This window comes from Macadamia integrifolia, chromosome 3 (genome assembly GCF_013358625.1).
Source record: "Macadamia integrifolia cultivar HAES 741 chromosome 3, SCU_Mint_v3, whole genome shotgun sequence".
Lineage (NCBI taxonomy): Eukaryota > Viridiplantae > Streptophyta > Magnoliopsida > Proteales > Proteaceae > Macadamia > Macadamia integrifolia.
The window spans coordinates 23,025,904-23,049,660 of NC_056559.1; the positions used below are offsets into that span (position 1 = coordinate 23,025,904).

Genomic DNA, 23,757 nt, shown 5'->3' on the forward strand with positions numbered 1-23,757 from the left:
ATATTAAAGGTTCATATTCATACCGATGTAAGATATTCATCAAGAAAACAAATCAATAAAGTGAATAAACTAAGTTCATCTTCATCAATCATCAATCATCAATCATCATAACATATTAACATATAATATAAATACATAATTATGAAACAAAATTATAAATATAAAGAAAAGAAGACATAAAAAAATACAAGTATTTATTATACTTACCTCTATGATGCCAAAATGAGTGCCTAAGCCCTAAGGTCATCCACGATATTTCTACTCCTGTCAAAGAAGAATGAAGCTCACCGCTATTGGAGCAAGCTCACTGCTGCCGAAGCAAAATGATTGCCTAGATCAATGGTTCTTCCTTGTTCCTTGATTCCTTCTCAAAGCCCTTTCTTAAAACCCTTGACAAAATCCAAACCCTGTTTGTGAATCGTGTTTTTGTTTTGTTTGTTTTGGTTATTTTTGGTGGAGTAAAGCTGATCTCATACATCTCAAGTGTTAACAAAACCATACACCTACTACTAAAAAATCTATATTTGGAATCTTCATCAAGTAATTTTAAAATGTGTTTAAAAAAAAAAAACCCATAAGGCACCACTTCACGTAAGGCGGAGCACTGCCTTACCATCTCTAGACCGCATCAGCGCCAAGGCGCTGGTAAGGCGACGCATTAGCAGCGGCTTAAAAACTATGGCATAGTTTTTAAGGCGGTAAGGCGACGGAAGCGTTTGAGGGTCTTTCGGAGCGTCTTAGCGATAAGGCGGGCATAAAGCGTCGCCTTATTGACTAAAGCGTTCCTATGTAATTTTTTTATAAAACCAATCTATTTTGCTCAAATCCTAATTGAATCCTATTACTCATACGTTAAATAAATATTAAAGGTTCATATCCATACCAATGTAAGATATTCATAAAAAAAACAAATCAATAAAGTGAATAAACTAAGTTCTTCTTCATCAATCAATCATCAATCATCAATCATCATAACATATTAACATATAATATAAATACATAATTATGAAACAAAATTATAAATATAAATAAAAGAAGACATAAAAAAATACAAGTATTTATTATACTTACCTCTATGATGCCAAAATGAATGCCTAAGCCCTAAGGTCATCCACGATATTTCTACTCCTGTCAAAGAAGAATGAAGCGATATCTGAGCAAGCTCATTGCTGCCGGAGCAAAATGGTTGCCTAGATCAATGGTTCTTCCTTGTTCCTTAATTCCTTCTCAAAGCCCTTTCTTAAAACCCTTGACAAAATCCAAACCCTATTTGTGAATCGTGTTTTTATTTTATTTGTTTTGGTTATTTTTGGTGGAGTAAAGCTAATCCCATACATCTCAAGTGTAAACAAAATCATACACCTACCAATAAAAAATCTATATTTGGAATCTTCATCAGGTAATTTTAAAATGTGTTTAAAAAAAAAAACCCATAAGGCACCACTTCATGTAAGGCGGAGCACTGCCTTACCATCTCTAGACCGCATGCCTTACCAGCGCCTTAAAAACTATGGGCCCAATAATCCAGTTTGTGATCAGATCTGAGATAAAGGAGGGAAGAAATCAGATCAATAGAAGGGAAGGGAAAAGAGATGAGATCGATCTGCATGGGAGGAATAAGAGAAAAGAAGAGAAGAATCAGGTTTGAAAACCAATTCCATGTGCCAAGCTCAACAACACCAAAACTCTTAAATAACTGTATTCTTTTCTCAAATCATCACCAATTGATGGAGGTGTATTACATATATAAACATAGTTGTCACAGCTTCTAAGCGAATCCAAGGCATTGGAGGGGGGCCTGGACACAAGTCGACACCAAGAAGATGGCCAAGTTGACCAAAATGGCCACCTAGTTGACCAAAGGTGACACTAATTGTCAAGGCACGCAGATGCCAACCCAATCATCTAAGCAAAGACTTGACAACTATGTATATAAAGACCTTCTAAAATCCTAATTTGACTCGTAAAAAAACTCTTTAACCACATTCAAACACTCATAAAGTAAATAAACTCAAAACAAAACTCTATCTAGCTATCAAGTATTCTATTTAATTTATATACTCATCTCATGTATTAACTTTATCCCCACTGTATGGGTTTATAAATTAGGCCTATTACAATGAAACTGAAAGAATAAAAGGACTAACCTATAATATAACTACCCAAATGTCAATTTCAGCCCGTTGGACTAACACAAACACCTTATGGGCCTCCCAAGCTTGTGCATAGGCCTTCATATGGGATTAATGTCTAATGCAATTGCATCAATTCCCCCCATTATTAAGAAAAACTTACTCTCAAATTTTGTAGAACAGAAGAATCTTCAGCACAACCATTCTCCTCGACTCCACGATGAACAATAAAACCACGATCCAATGGTAAAACTAATGATAAGAGATCCATTGTTGACAATGTAGAAGCATAAATTTAATCGATCAACCATTGTATGTTCCTCCATGGGTGGTTCTTCAATAATAACAGGGGCCACTTGGCCTTCTATCATCAGTGGCATGTCTTTTTGCTCTTCCACTAATTGCTCAAAGACTTAGCTCAATTTATCAAACTAAGATCCCATACAATCAGATGTCATCAGCAAATAGTTCTTAAATTCTTCACTGTCATCAAGTTTTTTTGATATTCACTCCAACCATTTGCATGTTCTCTTGCACAACTGAATTTGTTGGCGGATAGCAAGCAATTAAGTAGGATCCACAGTATCTACAGTAAGGTTTGACTCTAAACCAGTTTATGCAGTTAGAAAGTCCAGAATTATGGATCTCATATGCAAGCAGATCCAATGATCAAATCTGTGATTAAGGAAGCAACTGCGTTGTCAATGTAAAGGGAGGGAAAAGAGATGAGATTAATCTACTTGGGAAGAAGAAAAGAGAAGAAGAAGAGAAGAAATCAGGTTTGAGATACTAAACCTGTATGCCAAGCTCGACAACACCAGAACTCTTAAAATAAGCTCATATTCTTTTCTTAAATCATATCCAATTGATGGGGATGTTTTACATATATAAAGACTTAAAATTTCCTAATATGACCCAAAAGAATTCCCATCTCTCACACATTCAATAAAGTAACAACAACAACAAACTCAGCCTTCTCCCAACTAAATGGGGTTGACTATATGCATCCATGCAAAGAGAAAATAATAAAAATAATAGTAAAATAGAGAAGAAAAAGCAACAACAAAAACTCAGCAATATCTCAGTCTACTAAATGGAACCTTGCCCTTCAAACAGCTCTATTCAAGGTCATACATGAATCAAGACCTAAACTATGCATATCGTTCCTCACTACTCCCAGGATCATTTTAAGCCAACCTTTGCTAGATCTTTTATTTCCTTCAATCTGAATAGGATCACTCCTCCGCATTAGTGCTTCCAAAGGCCTCCGTTGACATGGTCACGCCACTTCAAACAACTTTCTAGGAGCATATTATGTATCGACCAACTCCCAAATCAGCTCTAATATGGTCATTCCGTACTTTATCTTTCAAAATATAACTCTATTTAGCTATTTAGTCTTCTAATCTAACTCAAACAGTTAACTACTAATCCTGTGTGCTAACTTTATCCCCACTTTATAGCTCATTTAATTAAGCCCATTACAATGAAATCGAAAAATAATAAAAACCCAACCTATACTATAACTACCCAAAGGTCAATTTCAGCCCATTGGACAGCCACAAGCACCTTATGGGTCTCCCAAGCTTACGCATAGGCCTCCATACGGGATTAATGTCCAATACAACTACGTCACCAATAAAGCAAGAAATAAGGAAGAAATAATTCCATGTCCAAATGTCCTAACAGAGATACTATGCCAACACAACCTTTTCCCAGATTGCAGGATAGGGATGTGAAACCAAAAATTTGGTGAAAAAAAGATTGCTGCTTTTTTTATATTTAGACATATAATAGTTCTTTTTTTTGTCCCTTAAATTTTGAAAGAATAGATTCAAAAAAACTCAACCTCAGACCCAAAAAATGTATACTGCATTCAATGTACTCAAGTGTTGTAATAATGGGTTTTATGGGTTTTAGGGAAAGTGTCAGTTACCAAACGAACCCTAATGGGTTTAATGGTCTTTGTAATTCTCTAGAACCTTCTCTCCATTGTTATAAATAAAGAGGGCTAGTGTCATATTAAACACAAGTCATTACCCTATTCAACATGGTATCAGAGCCATAGGATCCAAAACCCCAAGTGCTCTCCCTCTTCTCCATCTCTTTGCCTCTTTCTCATTTCTCTCTCCTAGCACCTCCTCTATCTGCGCCTCCCTCCATCTCTCTTCATCTGCTTCTCTCGTGGTTGGAGCTTCTTAAACCACCATGAGGGTTTCTAGCCTCCATCCATCCTTCCCCTGGGCTCTCAGACTCTCTTCTACAATGATCTTAGAGACCTAGAACTTTTTTTTCATCACTTTTTCAGGGTTTTCTCCCTGAGAACGTTTTTCATTGTCGGGATGCTCTTTTCCCGCTCGATGCTCCCACCGTCTTGATGTTTGTTGCGATTCATGCCTCTTATCCTTGAAGTGGTATGTACCAACCATTTTTCGTTTGAGGTCTTTGTTCTAGAGCTTTCCCCAAAATCGTTTTCTCAAGGTTTTACCCTTCATCGATTTTTGGGTTTTCTAGTTTTTTCTGACTATTTTGGTGCTTTCTTTATCTCCGACTAGTGCCTCTTCTATTTGCACAGCCTCCCTTAAGTAGAAACTATGTCTACTAGCTCATCTACTTCTATTGGCAGAGACACCACAGCTTTTCCTACCTTTCCTCCTTGCGCTATCAAGCTTAATGACATAAACTACCTTATATGGTCACGCTCGGTCTACATCTTCATCAAGTCTCGTGGCTATTATAGGTACCTCACTAGAACCACGATGCGTCCGACCACAGGTACTGAGATTGACAAGTGGGAGTGTGCCAACTCTCTGGTTATGGCCTCCCTTGTCAACTCCACATTGCCACAGCTTTCGCATGGCTATCTCCTCCTTGAAGTCTGTCCAGGATATCTATTCCCAGGCAGGGAATGATGCTCAGGTCTTTGAGCTTCGGCAGAAGGTTCATGATCTGAAGCAGAGAGGGCTCACTCTGTTATAGTACTACTATGATTTGAGAGCACTATGGACTAAGTTGGATTTCTAAGAGGAGTATACTCCTTCCACCGTTGAAGATGTCACCAAGTTTCAGAAGCGAGAGGACAAGATCAGGGTCTATGACTTTCTGGCAGGTCTGAATGTGGACTTTGATCAATTGCGGTCCCAGGTTTTGAGTCGTGACCCCTTTCCTACCTTGGATCAAGCCTATGCTTTGATCCAACTGGAGGACAATCGACGTACCACCATGCTTCCACAACAAGCTGCCACTCCTGAGAAATCTGCACTTGTTTCTAGCACTCAGTCCCTTAGTGCAGCCCCACAGTCTGGTGGCTCATCTACTAGGACTCCAATGAAGTGCAATTATTGTGGGAAGGAGCGTCACACCAAGGAGCACTGTTGGAAGCTTCATGGTCTGTTGATACATCTAAAAAAGGTGAGGGAAGGGTCGTGCCGGTACTTCTTTGCAGCCCAACCATACTGAGAGCCCTAACTCTGACTCTGACTCTGACTCTAACTCTACTCTTAGCTCCTCAGTAGCCTCGCTATCATTTGACGAGCTTACTGCCCTCCGACGCCTCTTAACACGTCCAGACTCTCCTGTACTTGCCACTGCGAGCTCTGCTCATTCCACCCCTTCTGGGTCAGGTATCTCCTTTTGTGGCCATACTATGTTTGTCCCTTATACCCCTTAGATTATAAACTCTGGGGCTTCTGATCATATGACAAGTCGTTTGTCTCTTTTTTCACAGTAGACTACTTGTCCTGGTAATGGTAAGGTCAAATTGGCTAATGGGACTTATTCCACTATTCTGGGGAAGAGCTCTGTTAGTTGTACCCCCTCTTTATCCCTTTCTACCATAGTTTTCACGGCGTCAAATCGATCCAAGGCGGTGGAGGGGTGGCCAAACAATTTGGCGATGAATCGCCCATTATGGCGTTGCCATAGTGATCAAATCGCTCATATGTCATTTTTTATTTTCCCTATTTTCTAAAGTTATTTAGTATGCTATTTTTTTATTTCCCCTATTCTCTAAAGTTATTTAGCATGCTACAACCCTACAATATATACCCTATAACATATAAAACCAACATTAAGCAACATCAAATCATCAAAAATCAACATAACCCTATCAAAATCACCCTGCATTTTACAAAAAATTGACCGCCTAGTGAATCAGGCATGACCTGACATCCATGGCGACGCCTATCAGCCAATGGCAACCGCCATTTGTGAGTCGCGTAAATCGTAGCACTGCCATGAACTTCTTTTTCTGCCAGAACACCAAATCACAGCCTAGTCGACGCCATGACAACTATGCTTTCTACTGTATTGCATATTCCTTCTTTTCCCACTAACCTATTGTCCATTAGTAATTTACTTCCAGTCGTAATTGCAAAGTCACATTTTTCCAGTCTCATTGTGTTTTTCAGGATTTGGTGACAGGGGCAACAATTGGCTTTGGTAGGGTATGTAATGGTCTATATCTGCTTGATGATGACTCGGCGTTGGTCTCTGGTCAGGCTCTTTAGACATTTTCTAAGTCACCTCCCATCTCTAAGTTACTACAGTGGCATCGTCGGTTGGGACATCCCCCTTCGGGAACTTTAGCTAGAGTTTTTCCTTTCTTTAAAAATTGTAATTTTAGTTAGTTTTTTGTGAGGCATGTATTTTGGCCAAACAAACTCGAATCACTTATTCTGTTTCTGAAAATAAGTGTCACTCCTTTTTCATTAATGCATTATGATATTTGGGGCCCATCCCACTATGTGTCTGTCAATGGTTATCGGTGGTTTATCTCTTTTATTGATTATCATTCTCAGACTACTTGAGTTTATATGATGCGAACCAAGGGCGAAACCTGCTATTGCTTTCAACAGTTTCACCGCATAGTTCAGACTCAGTTCGGTACTACCATTAAGATCCTTCGAAGCGACAATGGCCGGGAATACTTTGAAGGGTCCTTTCAAGCTTACCTTTCCAATCATAAGATGATTCATCAAACTAGTTGTGTGGATACTCCGGCTTAAAATGGGGTTGATGAGGGGAAGAATCGCCTTCTTTGTGAAGTAGCACGCTCTCTTATGTTTGAGATGCATGTTCCTCCCCAGTACTGGAGTGACTTAATTCTCACCTCTGCCTTTCTTATCAACCGAATGCCTTCTTGGGTCCATACCTTCCGCTCCCCTCTCCTTTGGATCTTCTACAAAGTTCCGCTGCTTTTCCAATTCCTCCTAAGGTATTCGATAGTGTTTGCTATGCTCGCAATCATCCTCATGGAAAGTTTGATCCTCGTGGTCTCCGATGCATTTTTCTAGAGTATGCTCCTACTTAGAAAGGCTATCGGTGTTTTCATCCTCCTACTCGGCGTTGGTTTGTGACTATGGATGTCTTTCACGAATCTGCGTCATATTACACTGCAACACCTTTTCAAGGGGAGTCTCTTTTCATTGTGGAAGATGTGCCGCCATCTCTGCCATCTCTTGAAATTGCTATCCCTGCTAGTATCCCGTTTCAGGTGGAGAGTGACACTCCTACTATTGCACCTCAGTCGGAGTTACGTGTGTATAGTCGAAGAGAGCAGACTCAGACCACTACACATCCAGCATCTACCCTACCATGTCAGTCGTCTCCTCTCGAGCCTGATCTTGTCCCCTTAGACCCTAGTAATTCTCCTCCTTCTATTGATCAGTCTTTTGAGCTGTCTATTGCTATTCATAAAGACATTAGGTCTTGTACTTTACATCCTATTACTAAAACTATTTCTTATGACTCACTCTCTCCTTCCTACTATAGTTTTGTGTCTTCTCTTTCCTCTGTATCCATTCCTCATACCTGGTAGGAAGCAAGTGCAGACTCACAATGGCAGGCAGCTATGGTTGAAGAGATGCAGGCTCTGAAGAAGAATGACACATGGGATCTGGTGTGTCTTCCCTCACAAAAGAAGAAAGTCGGGTGCACACAGGTCTTCACAGTAAAATAGAAGGCTGATGGTACAATGGATCGATATAAGGCCAGACTTGTTGCCAAAAGCTTCACACAAACTTATGGGATTGACTACCATGAGACTTTTGCTCCAGTTGCTAAGATGAACACAATTCATGTTCTCTTGGCTTGTGCTGCCAACTTAGATTGGGATCTCCAGCAGTTAGATGTGAAGAATTGTTTTCTTCATGGGGAACTTGAGGAGGAAGTGTATATGGACATTCCTCCTTGGTTCACTTGCTCCAAAACCCAAGGGAAGGTATACAAGCTGAAGCGTGCTCGGTATGGGTTGAAGCAGTCCCCTCGTGCTTGGTTCGGACGTTTCCATAAGGCTATGGTCGCTACAAGTTACTCTCAAAGCAATGCCGACCACACTCTATTCATCAAGAGATCTGGTGGGAAGATTGCTATCCTAATAATCTATGTAGATGATATTGTTGTTATCGGTGATGATCTGACAAAAATCTCTTGCCTCAAGAGATACTTGAGTGCGGAATTCAAGATCAAAGACATAGGACAACTTCGTTACTTCCTCGGCATTGAAGTTGCCAAGTCTTCTCGTGGGATCTACTTCTCTCAGTGGAAGTATGTGCTTGATCTTCTCTCTGAGACAGGCATGTTGGGGTGTAAGCTGGCAGACACTCCTATTGAAGCTAATGGTCACCTAAGTAGTAAGGAAGGTGATCTAATGGATAAGGGGAGATATCAGAGATTAGTGGGGCGGTTAATCTATCTCTCTCATACACGCCCTGACATAGCATTTGCCGTCAGCCTGGTTAGTCAGTACATGCATGATCCCTACTCGACTCACATGGAAGTTGCGTTGCGTATTCTCCGGTACTTGAAATCTGCCCCAGGACGTGGCATCCTTTTTTCTCCTCTTGATCATCTTAGGGTGGAGGCTTTCACAGATGCGGATTGAGCAGGTTCCCTTGATGACCGCAAGTCTACTACTGATTATTGCACTTTTGTTGGTGGTAACCTTGTTACATGGCAAAGAAATAAGCCGTGGTTGCCCGTTCAGGTGTTGAAGCAGAGTTTCATGCTATGGCATATGGCATTTGTGAACTCTAAAGGCATCATGGTTTTCTCACTGATTTGGCTGTTCCTACTACCCTTCCTATGAAGCTCTTTCGTGACAGCAAATCTGCCATTGCTCACGACCCTGTCCATCAAGATCAAACCAAGCATGTGGAGATCGATCGACACTAAATTAAAGAAAAACTGGATATGGGCCTTATCACTATGCCTTTTGTTCCTAGTAATGAACAACTGGCTGATGTATTTACTAAAGGTCTTAGTAGTAAGATGTTTCATCCTATTATCTACAAGTTGGGCATATGTGATATATATACAACACCTTGAGGGGGAGTGTTATAATAATGGGTCTTATGGGTTTTAGGGAAAGTGTCAGTTACCAAACGAACCCTAAGGGGTTTACCTGTCATTGTAATTCTCTAGAACATTCTCTCCATTGTTATAAATAAAGAAGGTTAGTGTCATATTAGACACAAGTCATTACACCATTCAACATCAAGAAATGTCATTAATTTTTCCACTTATCATTCTGTGAACTGCACATATATACCCCCACTATCCTGTCAAGTCCTTAATGGAATATCACATATGTGAGAGTCCTCAAATGAAAGAATGCATACAAGAAGATTGTCTTCTTTCCATTAACGGAATGCATATATTTCGTATTGTTACAAATATAAATAAAACTAATTCAGAAAATCTGCAGCTAACTTTCTTACTATGAAAAGTAAACTGTTCATCAAATCCAAATTTGGAGCACCATGCCAATCTCTCAAGCAGTCAACAGAAAAGAAAAATTGGCTGACAAAGTAGATGCCAGGAGCAGACATTGGCACAGTCAGCAATTACATTTCATGGTACATGGTGAAATTCATAAACTTACAGTTTCTGCACCAAAAGATAGGTTTTGTAATTTAGATCTCAAGTACCAAAGGATCCAGGCCCTAAAACAAGTCCAGAATCTCTGTGGGACTCAGATAGGCTTTGTGATGTAGATCTCAAGTACCAAAGGAACCAGGCCCAAAACCAATCCAGAATTGCTGTGGGAGACAGCTGGTCAGGTGTGGCCTGGTTCTTGATTGGTTCAAGGGAGTACATCTAAGGACAGGTTGCGTGGATAAAAAAATAGTCGAAGATCAGGCCAAAACACTGTTCACATGAACAGTGACACAGCCAGAAAAATTGCCATGTTTGGAAGATTCTATCTTTAGTCAAGTGTTGGACAACAAGACAGCACGAGGATTCGATTTGGAAAGTTCTAGAAGGGTGAAGACTTTGCTGGATATTGTTTCCTTTTTCAGTTTATTTCCTCTTTGAGTTTGATACTTTGTGCACAAGGAAGATCTTCTAGAGACTTTCTTTCATTATTAGTTTCCTTTTTTATTTCTTTTTTTTTTTTTTTTCATGTAACTTGTCCTCAGACACGAAGATAGTTTCCTTTTCAGTTTTTGTTTCTCTCTTTCTACTTTCTTGGGAGGCAAGTCACTCATGCCTATATATAGTACATAACCCTTAGAGGTCCTAAACAATTTAATAAGAAGAATGAGGCTTGCTATTAGCAAACCATTGTCCTGAGAGAAGCTGTGACTGGGTCAATGTTAGGTGAGATGCCTATGAGTGGGTGAGAGGCTCGGGAAAGAGTAAGAGGCTCAATCCAAATCTATCCTTCTACATATCTTCTAATTCTTTCTTTCTTTTTCCAATCAATTCCAGTGAGTGTTATATACTGAAATTTGTTGATCTGTTAAATACTGCTCGAAGAGTAGTTTTAACTGTTGGACATCTGTGTATCAATCCTCCTATAGAGTTGGTTCTTAGCTGAACTAGCTCCTACATTATTTTTCCATAGAAGAAGTAGAATGCCATGCTAACATGCTTACAGAACTCCAAAATTTGAACTTTGTTGTTGCTGATCAATCAGATGAAGATACCACAATTCTAAAAGTCTTTTTGTTGGGGTATTGTGGGCTCCTCTGATGTTCGTTTTCCATTCTTTCATAATACACAAGGGGTATTAAGTTTCCCAAAAAATTAGAGAGGCCCAACAACCCAAAGGCAGTGAGTTGCATTCCACCACCACCACCCTTGGACACACACACACACACACACATGCCCGTTCACACACATACAATCCCATTCCTTTCCTCCTTTAATAGATTTTGAATTCATAAAAACGTTTCCATACATATATTAAGAACGCAACAGGACAAGAAAGAATAAGTTAGATAACTAACTTTGAATGACTTAGCATCATGTCGCTCATATACTTTGCCATCGTAAGGCCGTGCAGCTTGCTTTGGCTGACCCACTGTTGCTGATCCACATAAAATATTCATAAAATTAGCTGGATAATCTGCTCTAAACAGTTCTTACCATTCAAATTCCAAGAAACTAGAAGAACTACTCATCGATATTCCAAATTCCTTTTCTCTTTTATTTACTAACTACTAAGGCAAATAACAAAACAAACTTTCCCAAGTCATTAAAGAATGCGCAAAGTGCACCTAAATCATGCTTTCAATAGTCAAACAAAATTTAATGCATCTGAACCAAGATATAAGAATGATATAATGACATGCCCTTTCTATTTTATCTAACATTTCTCAATTAAAGTAATTTTTTATTATACGTCTTTTTGAAGTGTAGCAACAAACTGTCTAATAATAATGCATAAACAACAGAACTAAGTAAGATTCACCATCATCAGAGGATGACAGCATATGTAATACATTTAAGCAAGGCATAGGTAAACACTCACACTAGGACCTTTGGGAAAACATGAATGGCTATGTACTGGCAAAGAGGTCCTTTTTTTTTCAGTACATAGCCATTCATGTTTTCTCAAAAAAAGAAAAACGGGCCTCTTTTCCAGTACATAGCCATTCATGTTTTCTCAAAGGTCAGTACCTCCACTTATCTCAGCTCCCTGTTCATTCTCTTGCCACTCTCAAGCAGAATTTTTGTTTTTACGTGCTTCTGACCTTCTCCTTCACACTACTGTAACACTGTAGTTATTCTCATTCATTAAATTGATTACATGGTTCAAAGAGATGGGCCCCGGAATCTGTCACCACCAATTCCGATTCAATTCAGCAAGAATCAGCCAAGGATCGGCAACAATTGACCAGAAACCCCAATCTGAATCGACCGGAACCTGGGTAGTCTAGGCCAATTCGAATAGGAATCAGGCAATTCCACCGATCCAACCCTGATTCTTCAAACCCTAATTGATTAACCAAAGAACAGACGTTCATAGAAAATATGCCCCAAAGATCCAACCCCGATTCCTCAAACCCTGATTGATTAACCAGTGACCTAATATAAATAGAAAAATACAGCTCCAATTATGACAACAAAGGAGCAAAGATGATCAAAATATTGATTACCAAGAGTGTATCACAATATGAGCTCCAAGATGAAAGAACTTTCAATGGATTAGAAAACTCAGGATCTGATCATCAATTTTCAGGGAACACCCAAGCAGAAGAAGATTAACAAATAGAGCAAGAATAAAACGAAGAAATAACCCTTATTTTCTGGCCTGCCTTGTTTTCACCAGACTAATTTCAAACAAGAAACTTCTTTAGAAATTTCCCATTCATTATTTAAAGCATGCCACCTTTCACCCCCCTAGTGGCATTTTCAAGAGCTGCAACTTTCCTTAAGCATCATTTCACAACATAATACAAGCATTCCACATTCACAAGGTTCTCCACCTCAGTAGAAGAGGGATCCAGATGATGAAAATAATAAGAAACAAAATAACTTTGTCCAGTCATAAGAGGAAGAAATTTCCATGCATAAAGAGACTCAAAGCACCAGCAAGCCTCAACAACATTTTTTCTCATTTAAATAAATAAATAATGTTCCTAAAAACAAATCGGGCATCAAAATGGCCAATTCGGATCGAAATTGGCTGAGATTCATTGCAATTCAGATCAAGGTTTTAAGGGCTTTTTGGCCAATTCTTGCTAATCCTTAGTCGATTCCAACCGATTCCTGCTGATTGGGATTGGAATTGGATCAGAATCAGCCATAGTTTTTAAGGCGCTGCTAAGGTGTATAGTTTTGTTAACACTTGAGATGTATGGGATCAGTTCTACTCCACCAAAAATAATCAAAACAAACAAAACAAAAACACGATTCACAAACAAGGTTTGGATTTTGTCAAGGGTTTTAAGAAAGGGCTTTGAGAAGGAATCAAGGAACAAAGAAGAACCACCGACCATTTTGCTCCGACAACAGTGGGCTTCATTCTTCTTTGATAGGAGTAGAAATATAGTGGACGACCTTAGGGTTTAGGCACTCATTTGGCATCATAGAGGTAAGTATAATAAATACTTGTATTTTTTATGTCTTCTTTTCTTTATATTTATAATTTTGTTTTATAATTATGTATTTATATTATATGTTAATATGTTATGATGATTGATGAAGATGAACTTAGTTTATTCACTTTATTGATTTGTTTTCTTGATAAATATCTTACATTGGTATGAATATGAACCTTTAATATTTATTTAACATAATGAGTAATAGGATTCAACTAGGATTTGAGCCAAATAGATTGGTTTTATAAAAAAATTACACAGGAACGCTTTAGTCGATAAGGCGACGCTTTATGCCCGCCTTATCGCTAAAACGCTCCGAAAGACCCTCAAACGTCTCCGTCACCTTACCGCCGTAAAAACGATGGAATCAGCAGCGACTAATTCTGGTGCCAATTCCAATCTCTAAAACTGTGATCAAAAACCCAAACAATCACACAGGGCAAAGCTATCAGCAACCCAAACAATTAGATTCTGCAGCCAGCTTGTCCAACCTAGGGACTGCGGACAGTTGGGCCTTTTCAGTCGACACTCTGACCGGATGGAGTGCACTGCGATTATCCAGTCCAATGGCCTCTTCAAACACTAAGCCTAAGGATTCTCTTCTAACTCATCAACTATAACATATAGGTGGAGTCCCCTATGCACTAAAGATAGCTGGTAACCAGAAAATTTGAAACAGACAGCTGCTACCAGAAAATTCAAAAGTTCTTCCCCCACGAAAGATCCGTCTTATATAGAATATAGAATGAAAGGCTTTCCCCATTCATAAAAAGGGGGAAATTAATAATAATAGCAACAACGCATGGTGAGAATTGTAGTACATTGTTTCCTTCTATTGTTGAACCACACAAAATTTGGTTAGTGTAACAGTGTTCCTTTTCCAGATTTTCTCTCTAGAAAGGTAAAGATCTATATTCAACTGTAAAAGCAAAAAACAGAAACCTTTGTAAGGACACTATTCAGAGCATTAAGTACCCTTCACGAGAGGAGCCCCATACAATTACAATCAGCCCAACTTCCTAATAAGAACATTCTCCCAATCATCAAAAATACCAAGAATATTGTAGTCTTAAAGTTCCGTGACTACGATCAAAAGAAAAAAAGACCAACCACCCCACATTTCCACCACCATAAGACCCTGAGAAAACTTTAAAAAGTTTTTTTTTTTTCTGAAGCAAGGGTATGAACATTCAAAAGTTCTTGCACTGTTTCCTCTCCATTACTCCAACACTAGCATTGAACCCAAATGCATGAGAGAGAGAGAGAGAGAGAGAGAGAGAGACATGAGATGGTGAGAGGGAGGGGAGTAACTTGTAGGTTTCCAAATAAGCTGAAGCCATAAAGTTTCCTAGTAAATATGAAAAGAGAAATAAAGTACTTCCTTAATCAACTCTAAATTAAAATATATATATATATATATATGATTTTTTAATTCAACTCTGAATTGTCATTATTGAAAAGAGAAGGGGGGGAGAGAGAGAGAGAGAGAACCTCCTATATGAAACAGCCTAAGGAAGAAAATAAAGGAAGATTTTGGGCATTTTTTTCCCTGGTAAGAAGATTTTAGGTGTTGGGGGGGGGGGGGGATCACTAATAACTATGGGTATTTGGGTAGCTCAAACATAAATGCAGAACGAATGAGATGATATCTCCTTATATTTCAGAAAAAAACCAAAAAAATTGCATGGCAAAAGGTAGCCTTTTATAGCTTTTTTTTTTTTTTTTGTAGTTATTGGAGCCACAATGGTTTGTGACATTTATGAAAGTCACAAGACAGCTCTAAGCCATCCATTTTCATGGTTCCTCCTATCTACATCTGCTCAGAGTTAGGCCAGTGCACAGTACCAGCTAGAGTATTGGTACATATGCATGGACATATACAGGATGCATGCCAATACACAGAAGGTGGTTGATTGAATTAAACTCTGAAATTTGACAAATGGCTAATCTAGACCATATCCTCTTTAACCTCGAAATGGGCACTTCATCATTCCACATGGCAGAGTAGGTGTCTTGTGAGCTTTGGAAACGTAAAAGACACTCATGAGCTATGACAATAATATTTCACCTTTTTTTAACAGAGTTTCCTCCTAAAGTTGTCAACTGCTGTGTAAAAGCCTCGAGGTCTTTTGCTAGCGTAATAAATCAAACTTTCAAGAAATTAACATGAAATCTACAGCAGCAGTTTGAAATTGATTATTTGGAAACAAAACAAACAATAAAGTAATATCCTTGATAAATCAAACCTTCAAGAAATTTAACATGATATCTACAGAAACAATCAGAAATTGAGTATTTGGAAACCAAACAAACAATACAGTAATGTCCATTTTTTTGACGAAAGGAATTCCAACTCTTCATAAGACAAAGCTAGCATCCTTGCCAGTACTGAAGAACAGTAAAACTGCCAACTCAAACAACAATAATAAACTCAGTCTTATTCCAACTTAATAGGATCGGCTACATGGATCCAAACAAAAGGAAGTAGGTAAAAACTGAGGTCTAAATATAAAGGGGGATGAAGAGAAGAGAAAAGAAGGATAAGAAATGATATGAGAAACAAAAATCAAAAAGACATAAAAAAGATGAAGAACGCAAGATGAAAATAAGAGGAAAGAGGCCAGCCCGGCAAGCTAGGGAAGCTCAGCTAAATAGGGTCGGCCACATGGATCCTTGCTCTCCAATAGGCCTTATCCAAGGTCGTACTTGGTATAAGACCAACGTATGCATGTCATTCCTCACAACTTCTCCTATGGTCATTTTAGGCTTGCTCCTAGCTCTTTTAGCTCCTACTATCTGAATCATATCACTCCTCCTTACCGGGGCATCCCTAGGCATCTGTTAAACATGATCATACCACCTCAAACAACTTTCTTAGAGCTTATTGTTAATCGGCGCAACCCCAAATCAGCTCCAATACATTCCTTCGGTACTTTATCCTTCCTATTTTTTTTTTTTTGGCACATCCATTGATGCAGATAAGTTATTTAATGGGCTTATTTATTGCAAATAAGCCTTGGGTTGGATTGGGTTATGTATGTGTTGGGTCTTTGATCCCATGGGTTTTCTTTGTAATATGCCACTTTAATGGGCCTAAAATATGGATAGAAAGTAGGAAAACAAGATTTAATTCATTAGTTCAGTTAGAGTCCTATTTTGAGTCTATTTCCTTTGTTATTTCAGTTTCCTAGTCAGTTTAGGCTTCCCAATTAGTTAAGGATCGAGTTAGGTCTTTCCTTTTTAGTGCTTGAGTCAGTTTTGAGTCTTCTATATAAGTTTGTAAGGGGCATCAGCATTGAACACAAATATATAAGTTTAAAAAAAAAAAAAGATGGCTTATGTTGTTGTGCTGTGGGATACAGTTGGGTGAGATGCCCTAGGTGAGTTGCCTAAACCCGAGGGTGAGATGCTTATTCACTATTTCTTCTTCCCCCTTCTCAACCCTCCATTGAATTCTCTTTCTTTTCTTATTTTCCTTTTATTTGTTTGTTGTGAGAGCGTTTAAGAGCTAGAACCAAACTTATTTGAGGACATCTTCTCTATTCAGCCAAAATTTCAGATCCTTCCTGAGATTAGGATCACTTGTGATTCTAGTTCTACATTATCCATCTTAACATTCTCATCTCTACCAACTCAAGCGCATAAATCAAAAGAATAAAGGACCACCTCTAGTAGTAAAGACTTCCCATATTCGTGAAATATAGAAAAAAAAAATAATGATGACAAAAATAACAACGACGATGATAGTAAGAGTACATTGTTTCCTTTTTACATCTGAACTATATGTGGCAAGGGTACAATGTTTCCTTTTACAGCTGAACTATGAGTAGAATGCATAGTGTAACATTTGTGTCATTTTATAGCTAAACCAAATGAAAGTTGCAGTATTATAGGTTTCAGGCTTTCACTAGAGTCTGAAATCAAACATAACAACAACAACTCAGCCCTTTTATTGGATGAATAAATATATTAAAAGAGAAGAATATATAAGGGGGGAGAGGCTTACAGGAAGCCAAGCAAAAGGGAGAAAACCCAAACAAAAAGGGGGAAGGGAGGAGGGAGGAGGGAGGAGGGAGGAGGGAGGGGATACAATCCATCAGGGGGGAGGAGTGGTGGATATGATCGAAGGGGGCAAGACAACAACTTAGCCTTATCCCAACCCTAGTTATCAATTCGGCCGAATAATTCGCGAATTATTTGGCCGAACCGAATTTTTCCAAATTTAATCAAAAATTCTGACCGAATCCGAATTAAAAATAAAATTCGGTAAAATTTGCGATTTTTTCAAAAGTGAATATAAAACGAGAATAATTCGGACCGAACCGAATTATTCGGTCCACTTAAACAGTATTTAAAAAAAAAAACAAAACCCAATAAGCTTTTTTGACCGCTTTTTTGACCGAATCCTTAAATTAATCAATCGAATTATTCCGAATAATTCTCCGCCCGAATAATTCCCGAATCCGAATTTGCTAACTATGATCCCAACTAAATGGGGTCGGCTACATGGACACGATCAAAGAAGCAAAAGAAAAGTAAAAGTAAAAGGAAAGGAACACAACACAACAATCCATAAAATCTCACCTAAATGGTGTTGGCTACATGGATTCTTGCCCTCCAATTAGATCCATTTGAGGTCATACTCGGGACAAGACCTAAACTATGCATGTCTTTCCTCATTACTTCGCCTATAATCATTTTAAGTCTACCCCTAGCTATTTTAGATCCTTTAATCTGAACCAGATCATTCCTCTTTACTGGTGCATCCTGAAGCCTACATTGAACATGGTCATACAACCTGAAACGGCTTTCTTGGAGCTGATCATGAGTTGAGCAACTCCAAAATCAGCTCTAATACGGTCCATCCTTATCTTATCCTTCCTATTTTTGCCACATATCCATCTCAACATCCTCATCTCTACTACACATAGCTTATCTATATAACACTTCTTAACTGCCCAAAATTCCACCTCGCACATCATAGCCAGTCTAACGCATGTCCTATAGAACATCCCTTCTTAACTGCCCAACATTCCACCCCGTACATCATAGCCGGTCTAACGCACATCCTATAGAACCTCCCTTAAACTTTAAAGGAATATGTTTATCACACAACACTCCAGATGCACCCCTCCATTTCAACACTCCCACGTTAATACTTTATGAAACATCCTCCTCTATATCACCTCCCTTATTTATGATTGACCCTAGATACCTAAAATGATCATTTTGCTGTACCTCTCTCTCTCTCCTCAATCTTCACCATACCATTATCCATCGTAGCGTGAACAAAGTCACACATCATATACTCAATCTTCGTTCTACTTATCTTAAAACCTCTTAATTCCAAGGTTGATCTAAATAACTTAGCATTAATCCTTGCTTGTGACTCATCAACCAAAACAACATTATCAGCAGAGAGCATCCACATGGAACCTTCTCCTGAATGATTTTGATTAAATCATCCATGATAAATGCAAATAGAATATGGGCTTAAAGTAGATCCTTGATGTAGCCCAATTGCAATTAGGAAATCACTTCCTTGACCTCCCATAATTCTCATACTAGTCACCACGCCCTCATACATATATTTAATTATATCCACATATTTACTTGACAGCCTTCTTTCTCTAGATTAACTATCTAGAGACTTTGTCATAGGCTTTTTCTAGGTCAATAAAGATCATAAGGAGATCCTTCTTGCAAACTCTAAGTCTTTCCACAAGCCTCCTGAGCAAGTAAATAGCTTCAATTGTCGATCTACCTAGCAAAAAACCAAATTGATTCTCCGAGATAGAGTTTCTCTTATCAGGTGGGTTTCAATAACCTTCTACCATAATTTTTTGGTATGAATCATTAGTTTTATGCCTCAATAGTTAGTGCAGCTCAAGATATCCCCTTTATTTTTGTAGATCGAAACTACAGTGCTTCTTCTCCATTCATCTGGCATTTTCCTTGTGCTCATAATCATGTTAAACATACTGGTTAACCAAGACAACCGACATAATCCAAAGCCCTTCCACACTTCTATTGGGACCTCACCTGAGCCAGGTTTCATGCCTACTTTCATCTTTCTTAAGGCCTCTTTAACCTCAGCCATTCTAACCTTTTGTGTATAACTATCGCATGTGGTGTCTTGATGAATGCCAATCCTACTCGAGATGTCTCCATTTGGTACAGAAAGGCCATTCTCGTCATGAGCGATCCATGTCCTACCATAATGCCCGGAGAACCAGGCTTGCTTAGCTTACCAAGCGAAGAAAACTACAGGGGTGGTCGTAGACTAGCTCGACCACCGGGAGAGAGTGCTTTACGATCAACTCGACCGCAGCATGGTTGTAAATCAAGCTGATTGTAAATCAGGAAAATATTCTTCTCATCTCTTCATAATATCCTCATCCCTTACTAGCACCCTACCATCATCACTTTTAATTCATCTAACATGGTCAAAATCTCTACTCTTCGTTTCTCTCATTTTGACAATCTTACAGATAGTTTTTTCCCCTTTGTGTACACTATTATAAAGGTCATCATATTTCTTCACCCTTGCTTTTTTTAGCTTCACTTCTAGCAAGATTATACCTCTTTTCATCTTTTACGTCCTTAGTCCTTTGCCATTTCTTAAAGCTACTAGCTTTTTTAATCTTAATAGCTTCCAGGACCTCCTCAACCCACCACCAAGTCTCCCTAGAGGCCTAAAGAATACCTATCACTCCCTAGAGAACTTCTTTAGAAACTTTTTTAATACAGACCATCAACTCATTCCACATCTTATTGGTGTCTCCCTCAACATCCCACTTTCCTTTTCTGACCACTTTATCAATAAACGAATCTAAGGTACCTCCTTTCACTGTCATCAACTTATCTTAGGGCAAAAATGTTCCATTATCTTACATGTCTACATTGATGTACATATCCAAGACCAGCTGTCTATGTTGAGTGGTTAAGCTCTCCCCAAGTATAACCTTACAATCCTTATACAAAGATCTGTCGAGCCTTCTAGTTGGGAAGAAATCTAACACATAGGAAATAAGCATGAAATTATGAGGAGCAATGGACAATTGATAATATAGAAATCAACATCCAAATAATTGTCCATTTTGTCAATGAAACACATTCCAACTCCATATGATGAAACTACTATCCTTTCCACTCCTGGAGAGAGAATGGTAAAATATCAACTCAACGACATAAAACAAAATTATGCATATCACCAATATTAGTAAAGCCTCCTTGTATTCTGCAAATAACAGAAAAAGATAAATAGTAACTATGACAAAAACAACAACAATGATTATCATAATTGTGCACTGTTTCCCTTTATTATTTGTTTTTGTGCAGTGTTCCCCCTTATAATTTTTTTTTTAATCAGCATTCCCTTTCTAGTTCAACCACAAGGAAATTGCAGTGTACCATTGCTTTCATTTATAGTTGAACCATGCGAAAAATGTAGAGTCTAAGTTACCAGTTTCCCACTGGCGTGAGAAATCGAACATGCAGCAAATCAACATGACATAAACAGGGCAGTAAGTAGTTGAAACTACAGAAAATCAAATGTGCAAGAAAATAGCATACTTCATGTATTATCAATGGTAACACAGTCCCACTCTTCATAAGATGACACTAGCATCATCGGTCAATACCCGAAAAGAGAATGAAGTTAACCACCATCTTAAGAATGAAAAACAAAAGAAGAAGAATTACCAAGAGGCGCACCAAATGCATCTGGTGGCAAGGGATCAAACTCCATTCCCAGAATTGGACCGTCTTCCCTCAATGGTTCTCCCAACTGTGCCTCCACAGCAGCAATGGCTCTGAGCTCCATTATCGACTGTGGATGCTCATAGTACCTCTTAATCATGGGCATATCAGCAGAAGTCACCCTGGGCTGAGGAGTTGGTGGTGAAGGTCGGGCAACAACCACCTTCCGAGCCTCAGCCCGTCCAAACGGACTCGACCCTGACCCGGACCCTGACCCAGGCTCATTCCCCGGTTCAACCATCATCATTTCATCCCCCGCCACCGGAGTCTGCTGAGGCATCACCGGCGAATCTCTCCTCTGCCGCTTCGCAGGTGGAGTCTTCCTATCCTTCAACCTCCGGTGACAAAACCACATCTGTAACTGTCGATCCGTCAGTCCCAGCTTCACCGACAGCTCCGCCCTCACAGCCTCCGACGGATACGTCTCCACTGTCAACCATCGAATTCAAACCAACAAAAAAAAAAAAGAAACAAAAACCCATCAACAAATCAACCAAAAATCAGGAAATAGATAAATTTTTCTACAAACCAGCGTAGGTCTTCTCCAGAAGCTCCAACTGAGATGCCGTCTTCATTTTCCGCTTCGACTTGATCTCCCCACCTTCGGGAGGCTTCTTCTTGTCTCCTTCCGCTGAACCCGCCTCCATTGGAACAAGCAGAGAATCGATCAAACCCTAGCAATCGAGATGGAGGTAACAAAAACAGGAAACTAGGGTTTGAAAAGGGTAAAAAGAAAGAATGGGTCAAGGCATCCGTATATGGTTTTGGAAATGTTTTAGGAATGTGAATTCTTGTTGATGTTGAACTTGATAGCGAAGAAATACAAAAGAAAAAAAAAAGAGTTTTTTTTGGAGATGTGCGGTGAGATTTGATGAAAGAATAAGGGCGATAAATAATAATAACCAAAGGAATAATAAGAATTAGGAAGAGCAAATAATAGCAACAATAATAATTTTAATAAGAAAAGAAGAAAACAAAAAGTGTGAGAGATTGATGATAATGATGATGAACAACTAAGAATTAAACAGGTGATGAAGAAAGAGAAACATCGAACAGTCTCTCTCGTTTCTTCCATCTTTCTTCCACAACGTTACGAGTTGTGAGGATTTTTTTTTTTAATTTAAAAAAATAAAAATAAAGGAAGAGTCAGCCTTTTCTCGGTTGGATTAAAACAAAACCGAAAAGGGTAAGATGCTTTGAAACCGGACGAGGGATTGAGCAATTCACGAATCCAATTGTTTGCTTTTCTTATTCGTTCGTTCTGAAATCTTTATGAGCTCTTCTTGATACTTTGTTTTCCATAACGAGACGAGAATTGTTATTTTTCCACCGCGTCGTTTATGGTTCCCAACCCAATTAAGATTCCATTCGGATGGATCAAAAGTTGCTTCAGTCAAGATCTTTGCAGTAGAACTACTAGGAAAACAGGCATAGAATTGACCTTTCTTCTTGGGCTTCTTTTATAATTATCAAGTCATTTAAGTCCTCACTCTCTCTCTCTATATCTCTCTCTCTCTATAAAAACCAAAAGAAATGATCCAATCCAAAAAAAAATCCAAACCGGTCGCGAGGTTTGTCCTTCGGTACGTACGAAGACTTGGGGTCTGGTCACACTGGTCACTGGCGTTGACGTTTTCTTTCTTTTCATGTCCTTTCCTTTCTCATTCCATTCCTTTTCAATCAATGCTAAATCCAATCCCTGTTTATGCGATTGCATCGGCCCGCTATTTTACGCTCTTGCCCCGCATGAGGTGGGACCCGCTTGCTTCCATTCCGGATGGTCCTCGCTGGACTCGGTGGAATTTGTGTTTCTCATGGTGTGGAGCGGTCATTTCGACCCTCCTTGTGTCTAGGTTTATAAACTACATCGCTAGGTCTTTTTTTTTTTTTTTTTTTTTTTTTTTTGTAATGCCAATATGGCTCCTAGCATAGGAGACAATGGAAGCATTCATGGAAGCAATGCTATCTTTTAGGTTTTTTTTTTTTCTTTTTTTTTAATCAAATCAAGGTTTTTTTTTTGGGGGGTGTGAATCAAACTGAATTCATTACTTTAGAAATGATATTTTAACTTTGGCTTCGATCTCCGTCACCTAGGGTAGAAAGAAATCACCTGGTCAAATTGGTTCAGCCAGATCCTTGTAGTCCACCACTTACAAAGCAAGAAAAAGCATCACCAAGAAATCAAGACAAAGCATCAACAAGGAAACTATACCGGATGAAATCAAATTAAGGGTGTCAATCGATACAATATTTGGCATTTGGTATAGTTTCGATATCGTACAGCAAACCAAGGGCCTATTTGATAACGTTTCAAGAAGCGCGTTTTTGCTACTTTTGGAAACAAAGCAAAAATCATTTGATAAAACTGTTTCGTTTCACTTGTTTTCAAGAATAGAAATTGAAATTTCTACCTATTTATGGTTCAAGAAACGACCCAGCTTGTTTCGCCATTTCTGAAAACGACTCATGGTCATTCTTTCACTGATTACTATCGACTTCCAGAAACATGACTTATCAAACACCTTCAATTCCTT

The 23,757-nt window shown here is 38.8% G+C and overlaps 1 protein-coding gene across 2 annotated transcripts; it reads right to left on the bottom strand.

Annotated features, from left to right (window-relative positions):
* Window positions 1-11,065: 11,065 nt before the first annotated feature.
* On the bottom strand, window positions 11,066-22,613 carry LOC122073326 (homeobox-DDT domain protein RLT2-like). 2 transcript variants are annotated; one of them, XM_042637895.1, is made up of 3 exons: window positions 21,753-22,613; window positions 21,167-21,652; window positions 11,066-11,439 (listed from the first exon to the last, which is right to left on the bottom strand). In XM_042637895.1, the coding sequence occupies exons 1-3, from the start codon at window positions 21,868-21,870 to the stop codon at window positions 11,297-11,299; spliced, it is 747 nt and encodes a 248-aa protein (XP_042493829.1). In that variant the 5' UTR covers window positions 21,871-22,613; the 3' UTR covers window positions 11,066-11,296. The 2 variants fall into 2 exon arrangements, with proteins under 2 accessions (XP_042493829.1, XP_042493828.1); XM_042637894.1 differs by having other exon boundaries at window positions 11,066-11,445; window positions 21,753-22,596.
* Window positions 22,614-23,757: the final 1,144 nt, after the last annotated feature.

What these genes read in the sequence shown, in the direction of transcription:
- LOC122073326 (XM_042637894.1), bottom strand. Translation starts at nt 21,870, where the DNA reads ATGGAGGCGGGTTCAGCGGAAGGAGACAAGAAGAAGCCTCCCGAAGGT. An exon ending in TCTGGAGAAGACCTACGCTG is followed by an intron (nt 21,653 to 21,752) that starts GTTTGTAGAAAA and finishes GATGGTTGACAG; the next exon opens with TGGAGACGTATCCGTCGGAG. An exon ending in TGCATTTGGTGCGCCTCTTG is followed by an intron (nt 11,446 to 21,166) that starts GTAATTCTTCTT and finishes TATGTGGATCAG; the next exon opens with CAACAGTGGGTCAGCCAAAG.